We start from the raw sequence: 24,647 nt of genomic DNA on the forward strand, positions 1-24,647 counted from the left end.
GCACACACGCATGCACATTCCAAGATGTCTAACTAGTTTCACTCTCTACAAAGACAATAATAATTCAATGACACAAACAGGGCTATAAAATTGTGGGTTAATAGTAGTTTACCCTCTGTAATATGAGCGTGTTTCGGTTTACCCCCACTGTTGCCAAAGGCAGGTTTTGGCAACGGTTATTTTGAAAAAACTGTTGTCAAAAGGTAGGGAGGGGGAAAAAGCAAAATTCGCTAACATTACAAGGGGTGAATTACTATTAACCCTAAAATTTTTAATCAGAAACAGGAAGATATAGAAGGCGAAATATAAGTTACAAGCATTATTCTGGTATGAAAAGGTGCCAAATTCGAAGCACTGCCTATGTTTGAGACAAACAAATTTATTCTTCTATACATCATGATGCCTCTTTATTAATAAAATAACCAAACCTACATGCATGATTGTTAAGCCAAGAACCTTTCCAACAAGTTACCAAAGAAGAAGCTAGTTTTAGCCCATCCTTTTGTCTCTGGTTCTTTGTCATATGTTGGTACCTTCTTAACATCCACCATCATTGTCTTGCCTATTTCTTTACGAAGTGCTTCTATAGTTTTCATGTCCACTGAGTTCCCTGATGCATCCCTCACATAGAACACATTCAGTGCTTGCTCCCCTCTAGTTGATATACCTGCCCTACATACTGTCAGGCCATTCTCTCTTAGAATCCTTGTTACTTCAGACAACAATCCCACTCTATCCTTTGCACACAATTCTAAGCTTACACCCTGTGAACAAAGATTACCCGAGAAAACTTTAGAACAAAAAAAATCAAATTCTTTAACTTAACGCGGAAGAGTTGCTAGCAGAAATCAGTTTAAACCTGTAAGTTACCTCGCTTACTCTTCTTTGAATAGCAGCTTCGATGCATTTGATGACCCTTTCTTTCTCTCCTTCTGTATCAAGCGTGCATCCGTCCATGTGTCGAATAAAATATTCCTGAAGGTAAAAGATCAACAGTTTTAGTCCACATATTTGAACCATTTAAGTCCTATGTGTGGCAGATAAATGAAGATGCGAAAATGAGTATTAATGTGGTGTACCTGGGATGCGTAAGGGACGTCTGATGAGATTGTGGCATGGGAAACAACATATTCCATATCAGTAAGAGTGCAAACAATGTCAAACATGAGTTTTGCGCGATCTTTGCACCTGACACTAACCACTGAGTAGCCTTTTTCCTTGCAACATTCTATTGTTATTTTTGGCCGGAAAGAGGGAGGACTTTCACTTTCTGTCGTCGTTACTCCAGAACTTTCATAATCCCGATCAGCAAACAACATCTGGTGGAGCCGTCTATCGATATGGGTGAAACTCATGGAGAGACTAGTTCTACTAGCAACTTTATCACCGTCCTCACATCCGCGTAAGATGTTGTTGAGTTGTTCCTCCACAAGAGACAGTCTTTTAGGATCATCCACCGCTTGTCTCGTACCATCATTGACATAAAGGACGCAAGCTATTCTCCTGTTATGAGTCCAAACTTCAGCTACGGTAACATTAAAATGGAGGCTGGCAAGTACAGCTGATATCTCAGACAAGAGACCGGGGCGGTCTCTCCCGATTAGCTCAATGGCTATATGATCACCCACAGAATGCACCCCAACCCGTTTTCCTGCCCAATTCTTCACTCCTTCTTTACTCTGGCTTTTCGGTCCTAGAGCCTATTGTATGAAAAACTGTTAACAGATAGCAATTATTCCCTTGCAAAATTGATTTTGAGTCTGTCACATGGTGGCTAAATAGAAACCATATCTTAATATAAGAATATATCAGATATATATACCTTTTCAATGAGGTCAATGGTTTTGTCATCTGTTATCTTTTTTCCATGCTGATCCGTGACATGAAATACTGCATATCATTCAATGAACAAGTAAAATACTACCCCTGAATCGAGCCGCATTATGAATCATACTCAACACGAATAGGAATTACTTGATACTCATTCATACTTGTAACTAGGCTAATAACATAAGAATGGACACTAGAAACACGACACTAAAACACAACACCAACACTAACTACACATCAAAACCATCCGTAATAATTTGAAAAAATGAATAAATTATACGTAATCATAAGTGTTAGGGTAAGTGTCGGACAAGGATAGAGACACATTTTTTCAGAGGTGTTACTGCTACATTACCTACACATATCTTAGTAGCAAATTCATTTGAAATGACAGTTCAATTAATCAGGAACATACCATCCATGAACCATCCTCCATCAGAAGATATGTAAGCTTTGGTAATTATAAAATCAAGGTCTGTCAAAATTTGCACAACTTCCAGCAGAATTCCAGGTTTGTTAACACTATCAAACTGCAATTTTTGAAATGTACAATTAAAATGCATCAGTAGAAAATTGCATATACTAACTCTTTAGCAAACATTGAAAAACAATGATCATTGAACCTGTAAGTTTGAAAATGGAGTATAATTTGTGAAAAACCTAAAAAATTAGAAAATTGTTAAGGTTTTGAGAAATAATACCTTGATTAGTGTACAGTTACGGCAACTAGCATTGTCCACTGTTACCCTGTGAAAAGTGCAAATTAAAAAAAAAAATCAAATTTCAGTTAAAACAATAAAAAAAAAAAATTAAAAATATCAAAATTTTACCATCTTCTAATCGTAAACTATATTCGATAAAAATTAAATATTAAATCCCTTAAAAAATAATCAAATGGTAATGATTTTATGGTATAGTAATTAATTTTAAAAAAATTAGAATTTTATTTAATATATTAAAAAACATTAAATCAAATTTAACCACTAATTTTTTTAAAAAATTTGACTAAATTCATTAAACACAGAAATCATTAAACCATCTCCAATGAGTATTTATCCATCCATTTATTTATTCATTTTAATGATTTAAAAAAGTGAATAATATAAAAATTTTAATTATTAAATTAATAATGCCTAAAAAAATATTATTAAATCTCTCAAAATATTTATTGACTAATGATTAGAATTATATTTTAAATAATTAATTAGTTTATTTTCAAAACAATAAATTACTTAATAACAGTGGCAGCCGCACGCATAAAACTTCATACTAGCGAGGACTATACGCGGTGGTCGCGGCTATCAGATTTTGACAATGGGTGATATATTGTAAGTTAACTTTACCAAAAAATATTTAAAATATTTAATAAATTTTAAAAAATTACTTTATATTTAGCTTTTATTCAATAAATTTGTATTATCATTTAAGATAAACTATTAATTTTTTTAAGAAAAAGAATGAATTATAATTTAATTTATAAATGAATAGATCGAAGGAAAATACTTAGATGGACACCGCCATAACACCTGTACTTACACAAAATCAATCACATTTTTTTATTAATTAAAAATTAAAAATAAAATTGTCTCTCTCCTCTTTTATCTCAACCACCCGCCAATTAAAAACGAAATTAAAATTTAAATAAATTTATATTCTCTCTCTTTTCTTTGGTTGTGCCTAAAAATATAGATTTAGGTTTCTATCCATGCAAGTATTTCTCTGGATTGAATCTCATCCATTAAATTTAATATGTAGTTAAGTGGATTACTTGAATAATGATTGGGATGATACAAATCAGTGGATAACATTTTTATGGATATGCAATTAGTGGATAACATTTATCACCCCTATTAAAGTAACAAAACTTCAAAAATATAATCAAGCAAAAGCTTCAAATAAGCTATTAACTTTGCCTTCAAAAACAAAAACACAATTCAAAGAAAAGATAGTAAAAACAAACCTTGGAGGGTTGATTCTGTTGCTGAAATTCTCATACTCAGGATCAAAATATGGCCAACAAACTGCACTCATTCTAACACACCTTCTCTTCTGAATGAGTTTCTTCAAGCAAAGTTACCACTTAGAAACACACCATATAATTATATCCTCTCATTCATCAAGAATAAAAAAAGAAAAAACAAAAGCAACATTCTAATAATTATGCACAACAAGTAGTCACAACAAGAATATACAATAAATCGTTGACATTCAATACAATTTTTATTTTTATTTTTTCATTATTTAAATAAGAATGAGTTAGGTGAATTTTTTATAATTAATTAAAAAGTGGCTTGTACTGTTATGACGCACTAAAAATTCAAAACTCTCAAATCAATGTTTTGTTCTTGTATAGTTGTATCCACTTGAACATATTTTACTCATTAAACAAAACTCTAGCTATAATATTGTAAACTGAAAAACTTACATGTCTTTTACTGAAGAAGATAGAAATACAACACTTTCCAAAACAAAAAGCAAGTTCCGAAATATGAATGAAAATGAAAATTCTGAACAACAAGGAGTTGAAGAAACATATAACATAGGTTGTTGCAAATTGCAATGTTCCAACCCCACTAACCGTACAAGGTTTATGTACATACAGCTGTCAAATTTGTTTTGTCAGATGAAAAAAGAAACCTCTGTGTCTCGGGTGCAGATTCTCTATCTGCTTTCGACGTTGGAATACCACTCACTTCAACACGGTCTCTCTGTCTCTTGTGTAGTTTGTTTTTCTTCCCTCTCTCTCTCTCTCTCACTCACCTTTGAGCAAAAGAAAAAAAATTAATGTTGTTTAGTGGTGAGGGCGTGGGGTTGATGCTAGAAAACCATTATTGAGTCAATAATAACATTAAAAAGAATAGGTGACCACTGACCATAAAACATAATACTTTTTTGTTTTTTTAGGATTGTGATGTCTCTGCGGTTGTGTAGCAGCATGTGAGTTGGGTGTTGTCGTATTCGTTGGAAGGATGTAACATATTGCAGAATCAGAATCGTCTTTGAAGGCGTGCAAGATTGGTTACTATAAGTGGCCTAAAATTTGTTACAGGTAAATAGGATCTTATAAAATGTTTGTTGCAGTTAACCTGTGATTAAATAGAACCTCTATTTGTTTTGTCGGTTAAACTATGAGTTTGTGACTAATCTATATAGAATTTCCAAAAACTTAAGACGGCTGTATTAATACTAATCTATACAGAATTTCCAAAAACTTAAGACGGCTGTTATTATACTTATACGGTACTATAGTACTCTATAGAAGTTGGCAAGGTGTGATTATCATATCAAGTACATAACCAATCACATGCTCTAATTTTGGAAGAACAAACAGAAATTTTTTCATTTTATGACTATGTTTAGGGATTGACAAAGATATGTTACAAAGTTTCTTTAATATGTAATATATAACTTTGATACACTATTGTACAATACAACTAGTTAGTTAGATACAATTACAAATTAAGAAACACAAACCAATAATTGCTTTTGGCTCATGAGACTTGATCTAATTAATCAATTAATCTTCTTGAAATGTTGAGAAATCAGGCTCAGTTGGCTTGAACATCTTAGGCATTTTCAAACTGGTATCATCAGGGATTATTGTAACCTTCTTAACTGCGCCTTTCTTCGTGTTTGCAGCGAATCTCGAAGCCAAAAATGTAGCACCGAAATTCTGTCCCTGATTAGCATTAGAACTCTCTCCTGCGCCACTCCCTTCATAACCCTCAATCTCCATAACATTTTCATAATACAGATTCTCTTTTTCCATTAATTCCATTGCCAATTCTCTCTTCCGGTGACGCCTCCAAGCGGCTTGTATAAACGACGCACCCCAAGCTCTCCACTGATGCGAATAGTATCTGAAAGCGTGCTGCAGTTTCTTGCTGTGCAGACGCTTAAATTGGCTCGACACGAATTTGAGATCGTCTGCTCGAAGTGCAAATGCTTCTACTTCGGTTATTGTCTTGACAGTTCTTGTAGAATCTGGAAGGTTAAGACTAGGGTCGGGCGTTAAAGCCCATGTTAGCAATTCTTCGCCGCAGAAGTCACCTGGTTTTAGGGTGATTGAATTGAAGAATCCTGATCTACCACCATCTGTTGTAGAACTCTCTATACTTCCTCGGATGATGAAAAGCATCTCTCGAACTGGATCACCTTCTCTAGCTAGATATGAATTTTTCGTGTTCAGCGATGAAACTAGACGCTCGCATATAGCATCGAGAAGTTGATCATCCATTTGGCCAAAAAAAGGCACCTGAATACGATAACTATAAAAATTAGTTGTTCTCATCGGCTATGTAAAATGATGTATACAAATTTTGAACTGATAACCATAGACTTACTCGGCGAACAATGTCAAGACAGAGATGCCTCTGAATCTGGCGGCGAAGATCGATAGGCAAGGCTTTCAAAATGGCTTCTTCGTCAACACCTCTCGTGGCAAGCCATTTGTATTGAACAAAGCGACGAACGCGCTCTTGTAGCTCTGGTGGAAGTTGGCGATGGTTCATCCATTCTTCTGTGTCTTTTTGTTTAAGTCTCCACTCTTCAAGTCTCGCAGTCGAAGATTGCAGATAATTCTTTAATTTCATATAAAAAAAATCAAATCAAGAAACATTATAAGTACTTTATCGTAAAAAACTATAGGTTACTTTTCAAATTTTTTTACAATACCTGCATGTTACCAATGAGATGTGCAAAGAGGATAAGGCCTGCTATGCATATGAAACTTGAAAATAACGTTTCGCCGCTGTAAGTACTAGTCTGAAGATTTTGTCCATACGAACTGTACATTATCGAAATAATTTTAAATAATAAGTTATGAAGTGTCTGCTTAATAAATTAAGAAAAACACGCAAATTTGCGCTAAGTTATGACATCAAATTACCTGAGATTTTTCAAACCCCACCAGAGGCAATAGAAATACTTTTGAAAGAATCTTGAGGAAGAGACGTGATCAGTAAAAGCATCAGCAAACATTCCGAACTGAAAGTGGTTTCTATCATTGAGTGCATCGCAAGCAGAGAGGACTCGAGTGCGTCTAAACCAAACTTGTCGTTCGCGGGTATTAAGAGTATTACAATCAAGAAAAGAAGGATTACAAGAAGGTGAATGTGTTCTGTTCATTTCCTTCTTGCACATTATTCTCCAACACTCGTATTGTCTCTGAATCGACGTCACATACCACGTTGCTCCTAAAACCTGCACTGACAAACACAACACATAACTTAACACACAAGTTAACTATTATCAAAACATTATAAGTTTGATTTCTATTGTTAATTTTGAAATAGTTGATTAATTACATGGCTGGCGAGCATGTAGAAACCGAGATTGTACAATGCACCTGCCAAAGCAGTTTTCGCTATAAGCCCACTAGTCTTCAATATTCTGCGTTGTAAAGGAAAAATCTGAAACAGTCTTGGAATGTACTGAATTAGTACTATTAGGGACAGTGTGTGGTTTGAATGAGCCGCGGTCGAGTTTTTTGTCGCCGGAATCACAATCCATATAACTATCTGAAATTGAAGCATCACATATTCAAATGTTACAACTAAATGTTGTTAGAGGTTATTATGTTACATTGCGTATTGATCTTACTTCAATGTTATAGTTAACTATAGATAAAATATAACAAGGTGGATTACTTGAGACTCAAGTAACAAAACAAACCAAACCCTAAATAATAACTAACTGAATTACAGCTACTATAAATGGTTTAATATCACCAACTAACCTGAGGCAAAGGAAGGCAGGCAAGAAGATCAATGATGAAATCATGCCTGAGGTATCGACGGGTAATCATACCAGGATCGGTGATAAGCTCTTTGCGGCCATATACGCGAGAGGTAGGAGAATTGAACGCGGTGCGAAACTTAAGAATTATATGAAAGAAGAAGAAGAGATCAGCGACGGTACGTAATAGCGTGACGAAAACACCGAGGACTAAATCGGTTTCCAAGCATGCTTTGTCTCCTGTGATGGGAATATAGAAATAAAGAGGGTCTAGAAAGAGAGCAAAGAGGCAAGAGTAGAGGAATATTACGTTCCATTTTGCAAGGAAAGGTGAACGTGGATGTTGTATTTGGTACCACCATGGCACTTTTCTACGAAGAGAGAATGATTTTGGAAAACGTTGGTGGAAATGTGATGAAGATGAGACTGGGAATTGTTGTATTTCTCTATTCATTTTTTATTTTGATTTGTTAATTTATTGGTTTTTACCATGCATGATTCTATTCACCGGAAAAGGTGCAATGGAACATCAATGTTCATGGTTGCTGCAAAATTCATGGAGAACAAAGATGGAGGAGAATGGAAAAGGTTGCAAAAATTTTGCACACTAGCTTCTGGTTCAACGTTAAGTTAGGAATGAGAGCTATATATTGTGGTAACTTTTTTTAAATGCATTCATTATATAATCAATATCTTTTTATTAAAAAATTTCTACATAGAGACTAACATGTGGGCAACATTGTATCCTACTTAAACTTATCCTAAAGTTTTTTTTTTTATAGAAACTAATGTGTTTTTTCGAGTTTGAAGGTGAGGGAAAGGCTTTTGAAAAAAAAATTTAAAAAAATATAGAAAAATATTTGACATTTTTTGAAAATATGATTTTGTTTAAAATGATAAAAGAGTTGTTAACATTACTAAATTTTTAATTTTTATAATACTATAACAACCTAAAAGATATTTGGAAACTTTATGTAAGCTCTCCAAAACCCTCACTCAATACAATTTTTGAGTTTCCCCATTTTATGGGGTTTTTGATGTTATAAATAAAATCAAACCCTCCAAAACCCTGTTAGAACAAGAATTGTTTTGATCAATATTCTTAGTTTTGATGATAACAATGTATATGAATTTTGCTTGAGATAATGTGGTACTCTAATCCTATGCAATTTCCATTTCAGGAAATATATAAAGAGTATGCACAAAATCAGCGCAAGAAGCACTGACTCAGAAGGTTCAGCATGCAACATCAGAACATGCTCTGGCAAGACATCAGAAGATGGTCAAGCAGAATCAGAACATGGTCTATTGAAGCATCAGAAGAACTTGAGATCAGAAGCAGAAGCACTGAAGTTCTCATGGTATCACGCTAGAAGCACTTCAAGGTCAGAAAACAAGAAGATGCTCTGCACCAAGCTGTTATGACTATGATATATTCAAACGTTGTATCTACAAAGATTAGATCAGAAGCAAGTACAAGATAGCAGGCTACGCTGACTGACAAAAGGAACGTTAGAAGCTATTAACGGCAAAGTCAGTAATAGCAGGAAAAACAAGGCTCGAGGTAGTTGACAAAAGAGTGAAACATTAAATGGAATGCTGTACGGATCACGCAACGCATTAAATGCTCCCAACAGTCATCTTCTCAAACGCCTATAAATAGAAGTTCTGATGGGAAGCTGAATACAACACTTTACGCAAACATACAGAAACGTTGTCAAATTCAAAAGCTCTCAAACTTCATCTTCAACCTCACTTCATTACTGTTGTAATACCTTTGTGAGATTAAGCTTAAACTTTAAGAGAAATATCACAGTTGTGATTATAGCTTTTAAGAAGCATTGTATAACTCTTGTAAGAATTTGTTTACATTCATTTGTAAAGAACTAGAGGAGATCAAGTTGTGATCGGATTCTCTAGAAAGTCTTAGAGGGTATCTAAGCATTGTGTTCCTAGAGTGATCAGGCTGTAATCAGAATACTCTAGAAGACTTAGAGGGTATCTAAGTGGAAAACCATTGTAATCTTGTGTGATTAGTGGATTAAATCCTCAGGTGAGGTAAATCACTCTAAGGGGGTGGACTGGAGTAGTTTCGTTAACAACGAACCAGGATAAAAATATTGTGTTCATTGTTTTTATCTTAAGAGTTTTTAAAGCCACACTTATTCAACCCCCCCCCCCCTTTCTAAGTGTTTTTCTATCCTTTAAACCCTCCTATCCAAAATCTTTCTATTCATTTCACCCAATCCTTCCTATTTTCCAAAGTTCTCCCCTCCCTTTCCCTCAAAACTCCCAAACATAGCCTAAGAGAAATTTTACAAATCTCCATGATAGCGCCAAAAGTGGTGTTGGCTTTGAAACTTCTAGCAATGTCGTTAACCACTTGCTTGCAGTCAAGTTCCATAGACACGTTAGATAGTCCTATGATGCCTAGCCATTTGACCGCTTTGTTTAGTCCCTTCGTTTCTGCCTCATGAGGTTTTGGTAATCCTCGATACCAAATTGTCTTAGATTTTATGTATTCGTCGTGCTGCCCTCAAAGACAAATTCCTACTCAATAACAACCTTGTTCCTTGATGTGTGGTATGATTTCTGGTGTCTCCTTTTTTGTGAGTTTGTTGCCATTGTAGAAGCGATCCACATGCCATGTACACTGTCATGCATGCATTCACCTAGAATCATTCCATAGCTTTTCATTCCCCCTCTTCCATATACCCCATAGGGTCATAACGAAAAAGAGTGTTTAGTTGTTTGTTAATTGTTCTGTGAGCTAGAAAAATAAAGCCATAAAATCACCTACCACTTCCAACTTAATGTTAATGATATTTCACAGACCTGCTGCTTCTCACACCAATTTTACTTTATCACACTCGAAGAAAAAATGCCAGTCATTTTTATAAGATCTCTCGCATAACACACATCGATCTCCACACTGCACCCATCGACTTTGCAGTCAGTATCGTGTTGGAAGATACCCGCGTACATCCCTCTGTAGAAACACTTTCACCTTTTAGGAAATTTTGATGTTCCAAAGCTGCTTCCAATTCCCATTAGAATGTATGTTGTTGTTCTCCATTATGTCCTCCATGATGTACTAATAAGCTGAGCTCACACTATAATCATCGTGAGGAGTGAAACGCCAAAATCGTTTGTCTCTTGTTACTTCTTCTATGATTGGTAAAGCATATATTTGTTGTGCGCCCTTTTAATTGAACATATGGTTGATATGTCGTGTTTCCATGTGTTATTCACAGGGCCTATAAGATTACTTACTCACATATGTTTCAGTCTGCATAACCACTGGACTCTTGATTGTACCATTTTCATCGTCACGATGCCATGAATCAGACCAGACCTTTATCGTTGATCCATCCCTTACTCTCTATCTAAGTTCTTCTCTGAACACTACCTGTGAAACGTGGATACTACACCAGACAAAACTCGAGTTATGACTCAGGCTTGTGCTCACAAAATTCCCCATTGGGAAATATCTAGCTTTAAATACTCGAGCAACGATACTATCTTGGTTGGTTTCTAGGCTCCAACCTTGCAAAATTGAAGCCTTATATGTTTCTGAAACCAATTCCACCGTGTTCCTCTTGAATGGAAATTTTCTCCCACCTTAACTAGTTTATTTCTTTTTTGTTTTGCTTGTTTGACCCCCACCAAAACAATTCAGCATTTTTTTATTTTGTCACCTAGACTCGTCAGTAGTAAGAAGGACACTACAAAAATAAAGCTCCCATGCGAAGTATTTTTGTGATGTGATTATCATGTGTCAAAAAATTGTTTGTTGAGACGTGATAATCACGTCACTACCTCTAAATAATATAAATAATCTAAAGTCTGTAGGAGTCAGACGCTGATTTTTGAAAAAAAAAATGTTGCGATTTAGGAAACACGTCACTACCAAAAAGTAAAATTAAAAAACAAAAAATGTTGTAACGATTCAAATGGGGGAATATTCAAAATTTCAAAAAATTAGTTATGACGCGTTAAACACGTCGCAAAATTTAAGAGGGAAAATTATAAGAGATTGGTGGTAGGCTTTGCAGGTGTAACACCCCAAATTCTACCCGAAATTATAATTAAAAATCAGAGTATAAATTCCAAACAAGTTCATTTGAGGTATCACATATTCGTCATTTCAAAAATAATTACGGCTTATTTGCCTTCATATAGATACATAGCACAGGAATTTAAAACGGACAATTAAATCATTATTCAAAAATCACTTTGTTTCAAATTAAATAATTAACTCACAGCGGAATCATCAAACTTCATAAATATTCAAATCAAGTCGTAGCATCATTGCATAGTAACTTTAAGTTGCAATTTAAAACATAATTCACTTAAAAATTCAGCAAACAAAATAATAAATAAAACAATCGTTTTATTCCCCCCGAGTGCTACGTATCAGAGCAAGACACCAACTCGAATAACAGCAACTAAAGACTTCATAAAATCACTTCAAACTTTCACCGCTATCTTGAGTACCTGTCCGTTTCCCATGGTAGGGAAACATCATTCAGAAAGGGTGAGATATCTACCAATATAAACAAACGCATGATAAACAATATATTAGAATTTAATCATACGAAATTATCACGTTACAGCTTTCAGACTACATTTATAATAACAATTAACCTGAACAGTTATAATTAACAAAAATAAATAACAACAACATATTAATAGTTATAACAACTATTTCTCATCTTCCAGACAATACCTGTCACAACACGTCATTAGTATAACAATTTATAATTACAACTCCATATTATCACAATTTAACAACAACTCAAGTCACATCACATCACAATTAAATCACACTCATGCCACATACAATGAGACTCTACAACTGCACATGCATGTGGTACCCAGGGCTTCAGCCCCCATCGCTAATTGCCAGTTAAACAGAGGCATCAAGGCATAAGCCTTCGTCACTAATTTGCCAATCCAGGCCGTCGCCAAAAATGCATATGTATATGAATGCAACAAACACACACAACAAACAACATCATCGTCACAAGGCATAAGCCTATATCGTCGCTATACTAATAAATAGAGGTATACATCGTCACTGAAACATCCTTCAACTTCACATAAAACAACAACAATTATCACCACAACAACAACTAATTTCATCGAATCAACACGACAGAATCACAACAAATAATCAGGAATAATTTCCTACAAATTTAACCCCCACATATCATTCATCATGAATTCGGTTATAGAGTTAGAACCCCACCCCTTACCTTGTATTCGGAGTCCGTTCTACAATTCTACCGATCGAAGCCATCTAGCCTTAGCTCCCAACCATTGCCTCTTTTAATCAGAATCAAAAGCTGAAAATTTTCCCAAATATGCAGCTACAGTGCGATGATGATATCTCACAACTCAGACCTTATTTTGAAGATCCCAACGGTCAAAAGTTAGATATAGGTGTTGCGAACCTACCCACAAAATTTGGTGGCGATCCAACGGTTAACGAATCGGGGATCTTCGATTTAGTGAGACTGCTGCAAGAAAAACGGGAATGAATTTCTCTCCTATTTTCTCTCTTCTCTACAACTTCTCATGTCCAATTCCCCAAGACCTTTTCTCTTCTAATTAACCTAATCCTTATCTTAACTTAATTTCATTAAATCTATTGGGCCTAACATTCACACCCCACCTTTTACTACCACCATCACTTAATTAAGTCCATATAGTAAATTTAGTATTTCTTCAATACTATTTCTACAACTTAATCAATTAATTAATTAATCGACTAATTAATCATAAAAACCCATGTCAACAATTCTCAACACTCCACAAATTCAATAATTAAATTCTAAGTAATTTGAATGTATATAATTAAATAATTAACTAAATACGGGTGTTACAACTCTCCCCCACTTAGAATATTTTCGTCCTCGAAAATTTATCCGATACACCCATCTTCAACTTCACTTCCACGTCCAACCATCAAACATAACAACCCATTGACACATCTAAAATCGACTACACATATGTCGACCATTCTGGTACTTCTTCAACATAACCGTTACTAACTTGTTAACTATTCCAACGCCATTCGAAAGTGCGAACATCGACGCCATGCGGCGACACTCTTTACAGTATCTCCAAAACTTCTCAAATGGTACACCTAATTCTTAAAATTTCTTCTAAACAAACCCTTTAATTACTCCTTCAATTCACTCAACTCTGACACTAACGTTCAGCACGACACCAACGCACAAGTCTGGTCCCAAGGACAAGCGTAAACGCAAACTTCATCTCTTTCCAACATCATCTTGTTACAAATAATTCTATTAAAGCTGATGGAACCATTTTTAAAATAAATTTCATCTCGTTAGCTTTCCAACCCTTCAAACGGGACTCAAATCGGATGTCCAGAACTCAAGTTATGAATTTTTGAAGTTTCACAAAACATTCAGCAATTTCCTGCGTTTTGCTTACGGAATTTCCACTCCAAAACTCATTTTTCTTCAACTTAAACATATTTCAAACAACTCTTAACATATCTCCTCACTTCCAAACTTTTTATAACTCGAGAGACACATTCTTTCGCCGAAATTCAGTTTTCGAAACACCCAGACAACAATCCTCTTTGCAAACTTACAACTGAACCACATCCGAGAAGCAAAGCTTCTCCCCCACTTCGCTCAAACTAATTCTTGCAACAACCAGAAAGCAACAAGTACCGACAGTGTTGTACACACTTGTCGCATACAAAAGGATAAACAATAATTAGACGACTCTGGCCGGACGGACCGACCTGCTCTGATACCACTAATGTAACACCCCAAATTCTACCCGAAATTATAATTAAAAATCAGAGTATAAATTCCAAACAAGTTCATTTGAGGTATCACATATTCGTCATTTCAAAAATAATTACGGCTTATTTGCCTTCATATAGATACATAGCACAGGAATTTAAAACGGACAATTAAATCATTATTCAAAAATCACTTTGTTTCAAATTAAATAATTAACTCACAGCGGAATCATCAAACTTCATAAATATTCAAATCAAGTCGTAGCATCATTGCATAGTAACTTTAAGTTGCAATTTAAAACATAATTCACTTAAAAATTCAGCAAACAAAATAATAAATAAAACAATCGTTTTATTCCCCCCGAGTGCTACGTATCAGAGCAAGACACCAACTCGAATAACAGCAACTAAAGACTTCATAAAATCACTTCAAACTTTCACCGCTATCTTGAGTACCTGTCCGTTTCCCATGGTAGGGAAACATCATTCAGAAAGGTTGAGATATCTACCAATATAAACAAACGCATGATAAACAATATATTAGAATTTAATCATACGAAATTATCACGTTACAGCTTTCAGACTACATTTATAATAACAATTAACCTGAACAGTTATAATTAACAAAAATAAATAACAACAACATATTAATAGTTATAACAACTATTTCTCATCTTCCAGACAATACCTGTCACAACACGTCATTAGTATAACAATTTATAATTACAACTCCATATTATCACAATTTAACAACAACTCAAGTCACATCACATCACAATTAAATCACACTCATGCCACATACAATGAGACTCTACAACTGCACATGCATGTGGTACCCAGGGCTTCAGCCCCCATCGCTAATTGCCAGTTAAACAGAGGCATCAAGGCATAAGCCTTCGTCACTAATTTGCCAATCCAGGCCGTCGCCAAAAATGCATATGTATATGAATGCAACAAACACACACAACAAACAACATCATCGTCACAAGGCATAAGCCTATATCGTCGCTATACTAATAAATAGAGGTATACATCGTCACTGAAACATCCTTCAACTTCACATAAAACAACAACAATTATCACCACAACAACAACTAATTTCATCGAATCAACACGACAGAATCACAACAAATAATCAGGAATAATTTCCTACAAATTTAACCCCCACATATCATTCATCATGAATTCGGTTATAGAGTTAGAACCCCACCCCTTACCTTGTATTCGGAGTCCGTTCTACAATTCTACCGATCGAAGCCATCTAGCCTTAGCTCCCAACCATTGCCTCTTTTAATCAGAATCAAAAGCTGAAAATTTTCCCAAATATGCAGCTACAGTGCGATGATGATATCTCACAACTCAGACCTTATTTTGAAGATCCCAACGGTCAAAAGTTAGATATAGGTGTTGCGAACCTACCCACAAAATTTGGTGGCGATCCAACGGTTAACGAATCGGGGATCTTCGATTTAGTGAGACTGCTGCAAGAAAAACGGGAATGAATTTCTCTCCTATTTTCTCTCTTCTCTACAACTTCTCATGTCCAATTCCCCAAGACCTTTTCTCTTCTAATTAACCTAATCCTTATCTTAACTTAATTTCATTAAATCTATTGGGCCTAACATTCACACCCCACCTTTTACTACCACCATCACTTAATTAAGTCCATATAGTAAATTTAGTATTTCTTCAATACTATTTCTACAACTTAATCAATTAATTAATTAATCGACTAATTAATCATAAAAACCCATGTCAACAATTCTCAACACTCCACAAATTCAATAATTAAATTCTAAGTAATTTGAATGTATATAATTAAATAATTAACTAAATACGGGTGTTACAACTCTCCCCCACTTAGAATATTTTCGTCCTCGAAAATTTATCCGATACACCCATCTTCAACTTCACTTCCACGTCCAACCATCAAACATAACAACCCATTGACACATCTAAAATCGACTACACATATGTCGACCATTCTGGTACTTCTTCAACATAACCGTTACTAACTTGTTAACTATTCCAACGCCATTCGAAAGTGCGAACATCGACGCCATGCGGCGACACTCTTTACAGTATCTCCAAAACTTCTCAAATGGTACACCTAATTCTTAAAATTTCTTCTAAACAAACCCTTTAATTACTCCTTCAATTCACTCAACTCTGACACTAACGTTCAGCACGACACCAACGCACAAGTCTGGTCCCAAGGACAAGCGTAAACGCAAACTTCATCTCTTTCCAACATCATCTTGTTACAAATAATTCTATTAAAGCTGATGGAACCATTTTTAAAATAAATTTCATCTCGTTAGCTTTCCAACCCTTCAAACGGGACTCAAATCGGATGTCCAGAACTCAAGTTATGAATTTTTGAAGTTTCACAAAACATTCAGCAATTTCCTGCGTTTTGCTTACGGAATTTCCACTCCAAAACTCATTTTTCTTCAACTTAAACATATTTCAAACAACTCTTAACATATCTCCTCACTTCCAAACTTTTTATAACTCGAGAGACACATTCTTTCGCCGAAATTCAGTTTTCGAAACACCCAGACAACAATCCTCTTTGCAAACTTACAACTGAACCACATCCGAGAAGCAAAGCTTCTCCCCCACTTCGCTCAAACTAATTCTTGCAACAACCAGAAAGCAACAAGTACCGACAGTGTTGTACACACTTGTCGCATACAAAAGGATAAACAATAATTAGACGACTCTGGCCGGACGGACCGACCTGCTCTGATACCACTAATGTAACACCCCAAATTCTACCCGAAATTATAATTAAAAATCAGAGTATAAATTCCAAACAAGTTCATTTGAGGTATCACATATTCGTCATTTCAAAAATAATTACGGCTTATTTGCCTTCATATAGATACATAGCACAGGAATTTAAAACGGACAATTAAATCATTATTCAAAAATCACTTTGTTTCAAATTAAATAATTAACTCACAGTGGAATCATCAAACTTCATAAATATTCAAATCAAGTCGTAGCATCATTGCATAGTAACTTTAAGTTGCAATTTAAAACATAATTCACTTAAAAATTCAGCAAACAAAATAATAAATAAAACAATCGTTTTATTCCCCCCGAGTGCTACGTATCAGAGCAAGACACCAACTCGAATAACAGCAACTAAAGACTTCATAAAATCACTTCAAACTTTCACCGCTATCTTGAGTACCTGTCCGTTTCCCATGGTAGGGAAACATCATTCAGAAAGGGTGAGATATCTACCAATATAAACAAACGCATGATAAACAATATATTAGAATTTAATCATACGAAATTATCACGTTACAGCTTTCAGACTACATTTATAATAACAATTAACCTGAACAGTTATAATTAACAAAAATAAATAACAACAACATATTAATAGTTATAACAACTATTTCTCATCTTCCAGACAATACCTGTCACAACACGTCATTAGTATAACAATTTATAATTACAACTCCATATTATCACAATTTAACAACAACTCAAGTCACATCACATCACAATTAAATCACACTCATGCCACATACAATGAGACTCTACAACTGCACATGCATGTGGTACCCAGGGCTTCAGCCCCCATCGCTAATTGCCAGTTAAACAGAGGCATCAAGGCATAAGCCTTCGTCACTAATTTGCCAATCCAGGCCGTCGCCAAAAATGCATATGTATATGAATGCAACAAACACACACAACAAACAACATCATCGTCACAAGGCATAAGCCTATATCGTCGCTATACTAATAAATAGAGGTATACATCGTCACTGAAACATCCTTCAACTTCACATAAAACAACAACAATTATCACCACAACAACAACTAATTTCATCGAATCAACACGACAGAATCACAACAAATAATCAGGAATAATTTCCTACAAATTTAACCCCCACATATCATTCATCATGAATTCGGTTATAGAGTTAGAACCCCACCCCTTACCTTGTATTCGGAGTCCGTTCTACAATTCTACCGATCGAAGCCATCTAGCCTTAGCTCCCAACCATTGCCTCTTTTAATCAGAATCAAAAGCTGAAAATTTTCCCAAATATGCAGCTACAGTGCGATGATGATATCTCACAACTCAGACCTTATTTTGAAGATCCCAACGGTCAAAAGTTAGATATAGGTGTTGCGAACCTACCCACAAAATTTGGTGGCGATCCAACGGTTAACGAATCGGGGATCTTCGATTTAGTGAGACTGCTGCAAGAAAAACGGGAATGAATTTCTCTCCTATTTTCTCTCTTCTCTACAACTTCTCATGTCCAATTCCCCAAGACCTTTTCTCTTCTAATTAACCTAATCCTTATCTTAACTTAATTTCATTAAATCTATTGGGCCTAACATTCACACCCCACCTTTTACTACCACCATCACTTAATTAAGTCCATATAGTAAATTTAGTATTTCTTCAATACTATTTCTACAACTTAATCAATTAATTAATTAATCGACTAATTAATCATAAAAACCCATGTCAACAATTCTCAACACTCCACAAATTCAATAATTAAATTCTAAGTAATTTGAATGTATATAATTAAATAATTAACTAAATACGGGTGTTACAGCAGGCAGGCGCATTGAATGATGTTACCGTTAGTTTTTTGCGACGTGAATATCACGTGGCAAGGTTGCGACGTGATATTCACGTCACTATATGACTTATATAATTGCCGATTCGCTCTCTTTCTACATAACACTTATCTTCAGATTTTTTTTCCCCTCTTCTCTTCCATTCCAATTCCTTGCTTCTCTTCCATTTTTTCATTCAAATAACTTCAAATCTTGTATCAAGGTAAGTTTGATTCAATATTTTTTTTGACAATTTCGTTTTATTAATATTTTTAAATGTTTTAATATTTTCTATTATTAATTTTAGGTTAATTTTTTTTGTAAGGTATTGAAGGAAAGGTTGAAGGGGATTGAAATTAAAAAGGTTGAAGAAGAAGAATGGTTGAAGGAGATTAGAGAATAGGTATTTCTGCAGGTAAGGGAGCCTCCAGTATGGCTTGAGATAAGGAACCGCGGCGCTCTTCCTCCTCGTCACTGGGGATCGAAGTCGGGGAACAGCTGCGACTCTGTTTGTGATGGCGACGGTGATCCGTCGGTTTCGGGGACGACGATCTTGATCGTCTTTTTAACATGGAGAGGGTGAGCGCTGACGAGAGCGATGATCTTCTTTGCTTCTCTTGGCTATAGTGGAAGGCTGGTCTCTTCTTGACAGAGAGTGTTGTCTTTTCTTGGCCGCTGAAGCGTCGGGCTTGGGACGCCGGTCTCTGTTGGAGTGGTGCTAATGCTCCAAGGCTCCAATCCGGTTATTCTGCTGCCGGATCAGAGCGCCGTCTGATTCAGAGCAGCAAAAGTGGCGGCCATCGTTGGATCGGCCGGGGTTGGCTCCGTTGCCAAGAAAGGGTTTTCAAGAAAGACTTATTGGTCCTTTGCGCTAGTATCTCCGTGATGGAAGGTGGCGTTATCGCGACCGTCTTTCGACTAGGGGGATGTTGTGTGACCGTCACGTAGCTGGGAGACGGTGTTGTTGGGAGGTATGATGAATCCAACTCCGTCTTTTCCTAGCAGCGTAGCGTCACAGGTGGAGAGATCTTCTCTGTCGCTGGCCATGATGAATGAAGTGTGTAAGCTTTTGGTTCCTGAGTTCTTGATGACGCGAGGAGCGATCAAGAAATGCAAGAAAGAGGAACGGGGAGACTTAGTATTTTCCCACAGACGGCGCCACTGTTCTTTCCGATTGAACGGGTGGCCAACAACGGTAGGCTTGATCTTCGGTGATGGTCGAGAGGAAAAAAAGGGGGGTTGTACCCGCAAGGCACTCTGATGCCAAAGTAAGTAAAGGAACAAGGAGGTACAACCGAAAGTATAAGATTTTGGGTGAGAGAAATAAATTACCTTGCCCTCTAGAGGCAGAGGGCTATTTATAATGGTCTTTGGGAACGGATCCCCTATTTTCGTGGGCTTGGACGCTATTAGCGGCCTAGAATGTAGGAGATCGCTAGATTAGGTCTTGTTAAGTCTGCCCAGAGGAACTAGTCGTTGCTGAGCACGGGATATCCACATGCTCGGTTGGAAGTCGGTTTTGTCCGGTAGAGAAGGGGAATGCCCTTGCCTGTGGACAACGCGTATTGGCTCAATATCTATTTGGCTAAAGGGTGGATTGGGCTAATTAGAGCGATTGGACCGGTCCAAAACATGTATTAATGTTAAAAAAACATTTTATAATATGTTGGTATTGTTTTTTTATAGAGTTTAATTGTTACATGAAAAAAATTTCTACATCGTGATAACTCAAATGTATTATTTTAAAGAAAATGAAAATAAAAGTCAAATATTTTAACCAGATCAGTCGTTATGTCACTTGTAAAATATCTTTACACGGTTAATATATATCAATTAAATTTTTTTATCTTAATTATATTTTTAACAAAAAAACTAACAACAATTTGATAATTTATATTTAACGAAAATAATAATAATAATAATAATAATAATAATATATTTTCAATATAATTTAGAAAATAGGGAAATATATAGAGTAAAATATAATAATATAAATAAAGTAAAATAAAATAAACTAATAGTGATAGAAGTTTAAAATAAAAAATATTAGAGTTATTGGTTATAAAGAGAAATAAAAAAAAAGTTCAGTCGTTGAGTTAGAAAAAAAGACTTAATTGTAACTTTGGTCCATTTATTTTATCATTTTTTCGATTTTGTTCTTTCTATTTTTAAAACCACAATTTTGGTCCCCTTTTGAGTTTTCTATTGAAGAGGGGAAAAAATAGGGACTAATTTTGCAGGAAAAAAGTAAAATAGGGGGACAAAAATTGCACAAAAAACTTAAAAGAAGACTAAAATAGTGATTTTTAAAATAGAAAGATCAAAATCAAGAAAAAGACGAAATATGGGGACTAAAGTTACAATTAAGCCAAAAAAATTAATAGTGGTAGGGCTAAAACATCAAGTTTAATCTAAAAGATTTTAAAGGAAAAAATAGAAGAAAAATTGTAGAATTATAATTCATTACGAGAAGATAATAATTTTAAGAAAAATGCTAACGATGCACTCATTAAGAGTAGGGGTAAGAATAAGTTGGGCTTAATTAGACTTTGCCAAGTTTGAGTCTTGTTTATTAAAAATTTTAAAATTTAAGTCTGACTTATATATGGTCTATCATAGACTTAATTTTTGGCTTGACTTTTTTGAATGCCTAATTGGCCAACTAGCCTACTTAAAATCCTACTTCATTTGTATATTTCTAAATAATAAATTCAACTAATGTTAAATAGACTAATGAATTAAGAGATCAATGAGATTAAATATTTATTTTCGACTCATTCGAGTTTACCTATTAACATAAGTTTTTTATATTATTTTTTTGAAAGATCTTAGAAAAACAACCCGGTAATATTTATAAACGAAGAGGTTGATGTTGAAGATGTATTCGATCAAATTAGATATTTTTCATGGTTTTGGCGGATTATCAGGCTAAAAGCAAAAGGTCCCACAAATTATTATTTATGGTGTCAAAATCTTTTGGACTCAATGATGGTCTAGTGGTTTTCTTGTAAGGGTAAAGCTAACATGTGCCCTAAGAACACATGTTAAAAAACACATTAATAAAAAGTTTTTCTTGAAATAAAGCAATAAAAACATTAATTATAAATTTTTTTAATTAAAATATTACACAATTTTCAATAAAAAAATTTATATTTAATTCTTAACGTATACCCTTAGGACACATGTTAGCATTACACTTCTGGGCGGATATCCATATACCTATGTTAGAGCATCTCCAATGGTGTAACCCATTTTTGGGTTCTTTATGGGTCCCACTAGCCACATCATCCTAAAATAATTTTTATAATTTTTATTTTAATTGTATAAATATAAAAAGTTATTATTGGGCCCACAACTTTACCTCATAAACTAATTTGATTGGGTACCACAATTTTTTCATAGTTGCATTGCAATGCAATGGTACTATGATGTGGCATGTCTAGGTGGAGAACTCAAAAGAAAATACCACCATTGAAGATGCTCTTAGTTTGGGCGTGAACTATTCTCACCCTTAATTAAGAGTTTAAAAGGTCATTAATTTTAAATAAGTAAAAAAAAAAATTGGTTAGAATGATAAAATAAAGAAAGAAAAAACAAAAAAAGATATTTTAATTTGTCAAACTTGCCTTGCAAGTTTCCCATGTTTGTGAGTTTTTATTAATTTGTTTTTCTTGTGTTACCCTTATAGACCGAAACCCCAGTTGTTTTTTTCTTTAGTGACGGCTAATTGGAGTTGAGTTTCAACAAACACAATGGTGCGTTTAATTTCCCTTTAATCTTCTGTTTCGTATTTCATTACTATGATTTTCACATGCATTTTCTGATTCTTGTTTTTGCTTTATCCTTCTTCTGTTTATGTCTAGGCTCAAGGAAATTATATGGAACGGAACAAACGAGATTATGGCCTCCGTTTCGATCACGATGTGAAACAGCGCAAGTTAAAGGCTCGTCAAGCTCACAAGCACTCTAAAAAGGCCCAGAAGGTTTAATTCAAATTACTTTTATTCAAACAAGTTATGTATTTGTAATTGCATGTTGCACAATTCTAACTATGTTTCTGTTTAATTTGAATGCAACAGAGTTTGGGTCTTGAGGGTAAGAAGATTGCCAAGAAAAATTATGCGCAGAAAGCGCAGATGAGGAAGACGTGAGTTTCATTGTTGTTATGTTCATTGTGTTGGTCACATTTTCGATGTTAGATAATAATTAGTGCACTAGGTTTTCATTGATATGGTTTTGTTGGTGAAATGTATGAGAGGTTTATTTCAATATTGTATGTGAGCAGTTTGGCCATGCATGAAGAGTCAACAATTAGGCGCAAGGCTGATGATAATGTTCGGGATGGAGCTGTTCCCGCGTATCTTTTAGATCGTGATAACACGAACCGAGCAAAGGTATGCTTGCAATTATGCAGTAATGAGAAACAATTTTGACACTTGAAAGTGATTTGTGTATTTTTCTAATTTTAGATTCTCAGCAACACTATTAAGCAAAAGAGGAAGGAGAAGGCTGGGAAATGGGATGTTCCTCTACCAAAGGTGAGATTGCATTCAAAACTTTAAGTTGCTTTTGGTTCTCATTAGGGTGTTGTTGTTTTTATGAGTTATAATGTGTATGTGTGGATTTTTTCGTTTTGCTAGGTACGTCCTGTGGCTGAAGAAGAAATGTTCAAAGTAGTCCGCACTGGTAAAAGAAAGAGTAAGTATTACATTTATTGTTTCCGGTAACATGATCTTGTTGCCACATGATTATCACGGCGTTTTGATTTTGTCGAATGATGGGTTTGTAAAGGCGTCATGCTGTTTTTGTTTCAATAGTCTCTTAGTTTATTGTTATTATGTTAAGGGGTATTAGACAGACATAATCTATAGTGCTCATTTTCAGAAGCATGTATTATGGTATATGGTTTGCTATTTTGCAGCGAAGCAATGGAAGAGGATGGTTACCAAAACTACTTTTGTTGGGCCTGATTTTACCAGAAAACCTCCAAAGTATGAGCGGTTCATTCGTCCTACTGGATTGCGGTTCACTAAAGCTCATGTCACTCATCCAGAACTTAAATGCACATTCAATCTAGAAATTATTGGAGTCAAGAAAAACCCCAATGGCCCTATGTACACTTCTCTTGGTGTCATGACCAGAGGATCTATAATCGAGGTATTTATATTTTTTAACTCTTCTAATTGAGGGTTACTTTACGTTTAAGGTATCTAAGTTGACTGTAATATCAGGTGAATGTTAGCGAACTTGGTCTGGTTACACCTGCAGGGAAAGTTGTGTGGGGTAAGATTATTTGTTATATTTTGGTTTTCGTGGCTGAAGTTTTAACTGATATTGATGCATCGGATTTTTGTTTGCTATGAATACAGGTAAATATGCTCAGGTTACCAACAACCCAGAAAATGATGGCTGTATTAATGCTGTTTTACTTGTTTAAGGTTTGATCAAAGATTGGAGGTCAAGTCACATTCTTATGTTTCTTTTTGTAGTTTCGTAGGTATTACTGTTCCATCTGTCTCAATTTATTCGCAATGATTTTAGTCTTTTGCTTGAGTAACTCACAAATTAAGCATTATAAATGAAGATCTTATTTATAGTTGAATCTACTTCAAAATATCATCAAGTCATCATTGATTTTAGAATATGTTATGAAAAACTGTTACTTTTAAAGAACTCATGCTTCACAACATAATGT

At 34.9% G+C, this 24,647-nt stretch overlaps 3 protein-coding genes across 12 annotated transcripts; 1 reads left to right on the plus strand and 2 right to left on the minus strand.

Annotated features, from left to right (window-relative positions):
* Nucleotides 1-268: 268 nt before the first annotated feature.
* On the minus strand, nucleotides 269-4,658 carry LOC131661356 (ACT domain-containing protein ACR3-like). 10 transcript variants are annotated; one of them, XM_058930883.1, is made up of 8 exons: nucleotides 4,468-4,658; nucleotides 3,791-3,879; nucleotides 2,532-2,577; nucleotides 2,246-2,360; nucleotides 1,823-1,890; nucleotides 1,080-1,700; nucleotides 871-975; nucleotides 269-764 (listed from the first exon to the last, which is right to left on the minus strand). In XM_058930883.1, the coding sequence occupies exons 2-8, from the start codon at nucleotides 3,859-3,861 to the stop codon at nucleotides 444-446; spliced, it is 1,347 nt and encodes a 448-aa protein (XP_058786866.1). In that variant the 5' UTR covers nucleotides 3,862-3,879; nucleotides 4,468-4,658; the 3' UTR covers nucleotides 269-443. The 10 variants fall into 10 exon arrangements, with proteins under 10 accessions (XP_058786866.1, XP_058786865.1, XP_058786864.1 ...); XM_058930882.1 differs by having other exon boundaries at nucleotides 3,791-3,891; XM_058930881.1 differs by having other exon boundaries at nucleotides 3,791-3,891; nucleotides 4,431-4,658.
* A 512-nt stretch (nucleotides 4,659-5,170) lies between these two features.
* Nucleotides 5,171-8,216, minus strand: LOC131661355 (probable cyclic nucleotide-gated ion channel 16). Its single transcript, XM_058930873.1, has 6 exons — nucleotides 7,568-8,216; nucleotides 7,137-7,349; nucleotides 6,719-7,032; nucleotides 6,505-6,616; nucleotides 6,174-6,410; nucleotides 5,171-6,085 (listed from the first exon to the last, which is right to left on the minus strand). The coding sequence occupies exons 1-6, from the start codon at nucleotides 8,018-8,020 to the stop codon at nucleotides 5,348-5,350; spliced, it is 2,067 nt and encodes a 688-aa protein (XP_058786856.1). The 5' UTR covers nucleotides 8,021-8,216; the 3' UTR covers nucleotides 5,171-5,347.
* A 14,386-nt stretch (nucleotides 8,217-22,602) lies between these two features.
* Nucleotides 22,603-24,647, plus strand: LOC131661358 (uncharacterized). The gene is made up of 9 exons (XM_058930884.1): nucleotides 22,603-22,707; nucleotides 22,816-22,935; nucleotides 23,032-23,099; nucleotides 23,238-23,346; nucleotides 23,422-23,490; nucleotides 23,593-23,650; nucleotides 23,874-24,109; nucleotides 24,184-24,235; nucleotides 24,322-24,647. Exons 1-9 carry the CDS (start codon nucleotides 22,705-22,707, stop codon nucleotides 24,387-24,389), a joined length of 783 nt encoding a protein of 260 aa, XP_058786867.1. The 5' UTR covers nucleotides 22,603-22,704; the 3' UTR covers nucleotides 24,390-24,647.

The sequence above is a fragment of the Vicia villosa genome, linkage group LG3, assembly GCF_029867415.1.
Source record: "Vicia villosa cultivar HV-30 ecotype Madison, WI linkage group LG3, Vvil1.0, whole genome shotgun sequence".
Taxonomy (NCBI): domain Eukaryota; kingdom Viridiplantae; phylum Streptophyta; class Magnoliopsida; order Fabales; family Fabaceae; genus Vicia; species Vicia villosa.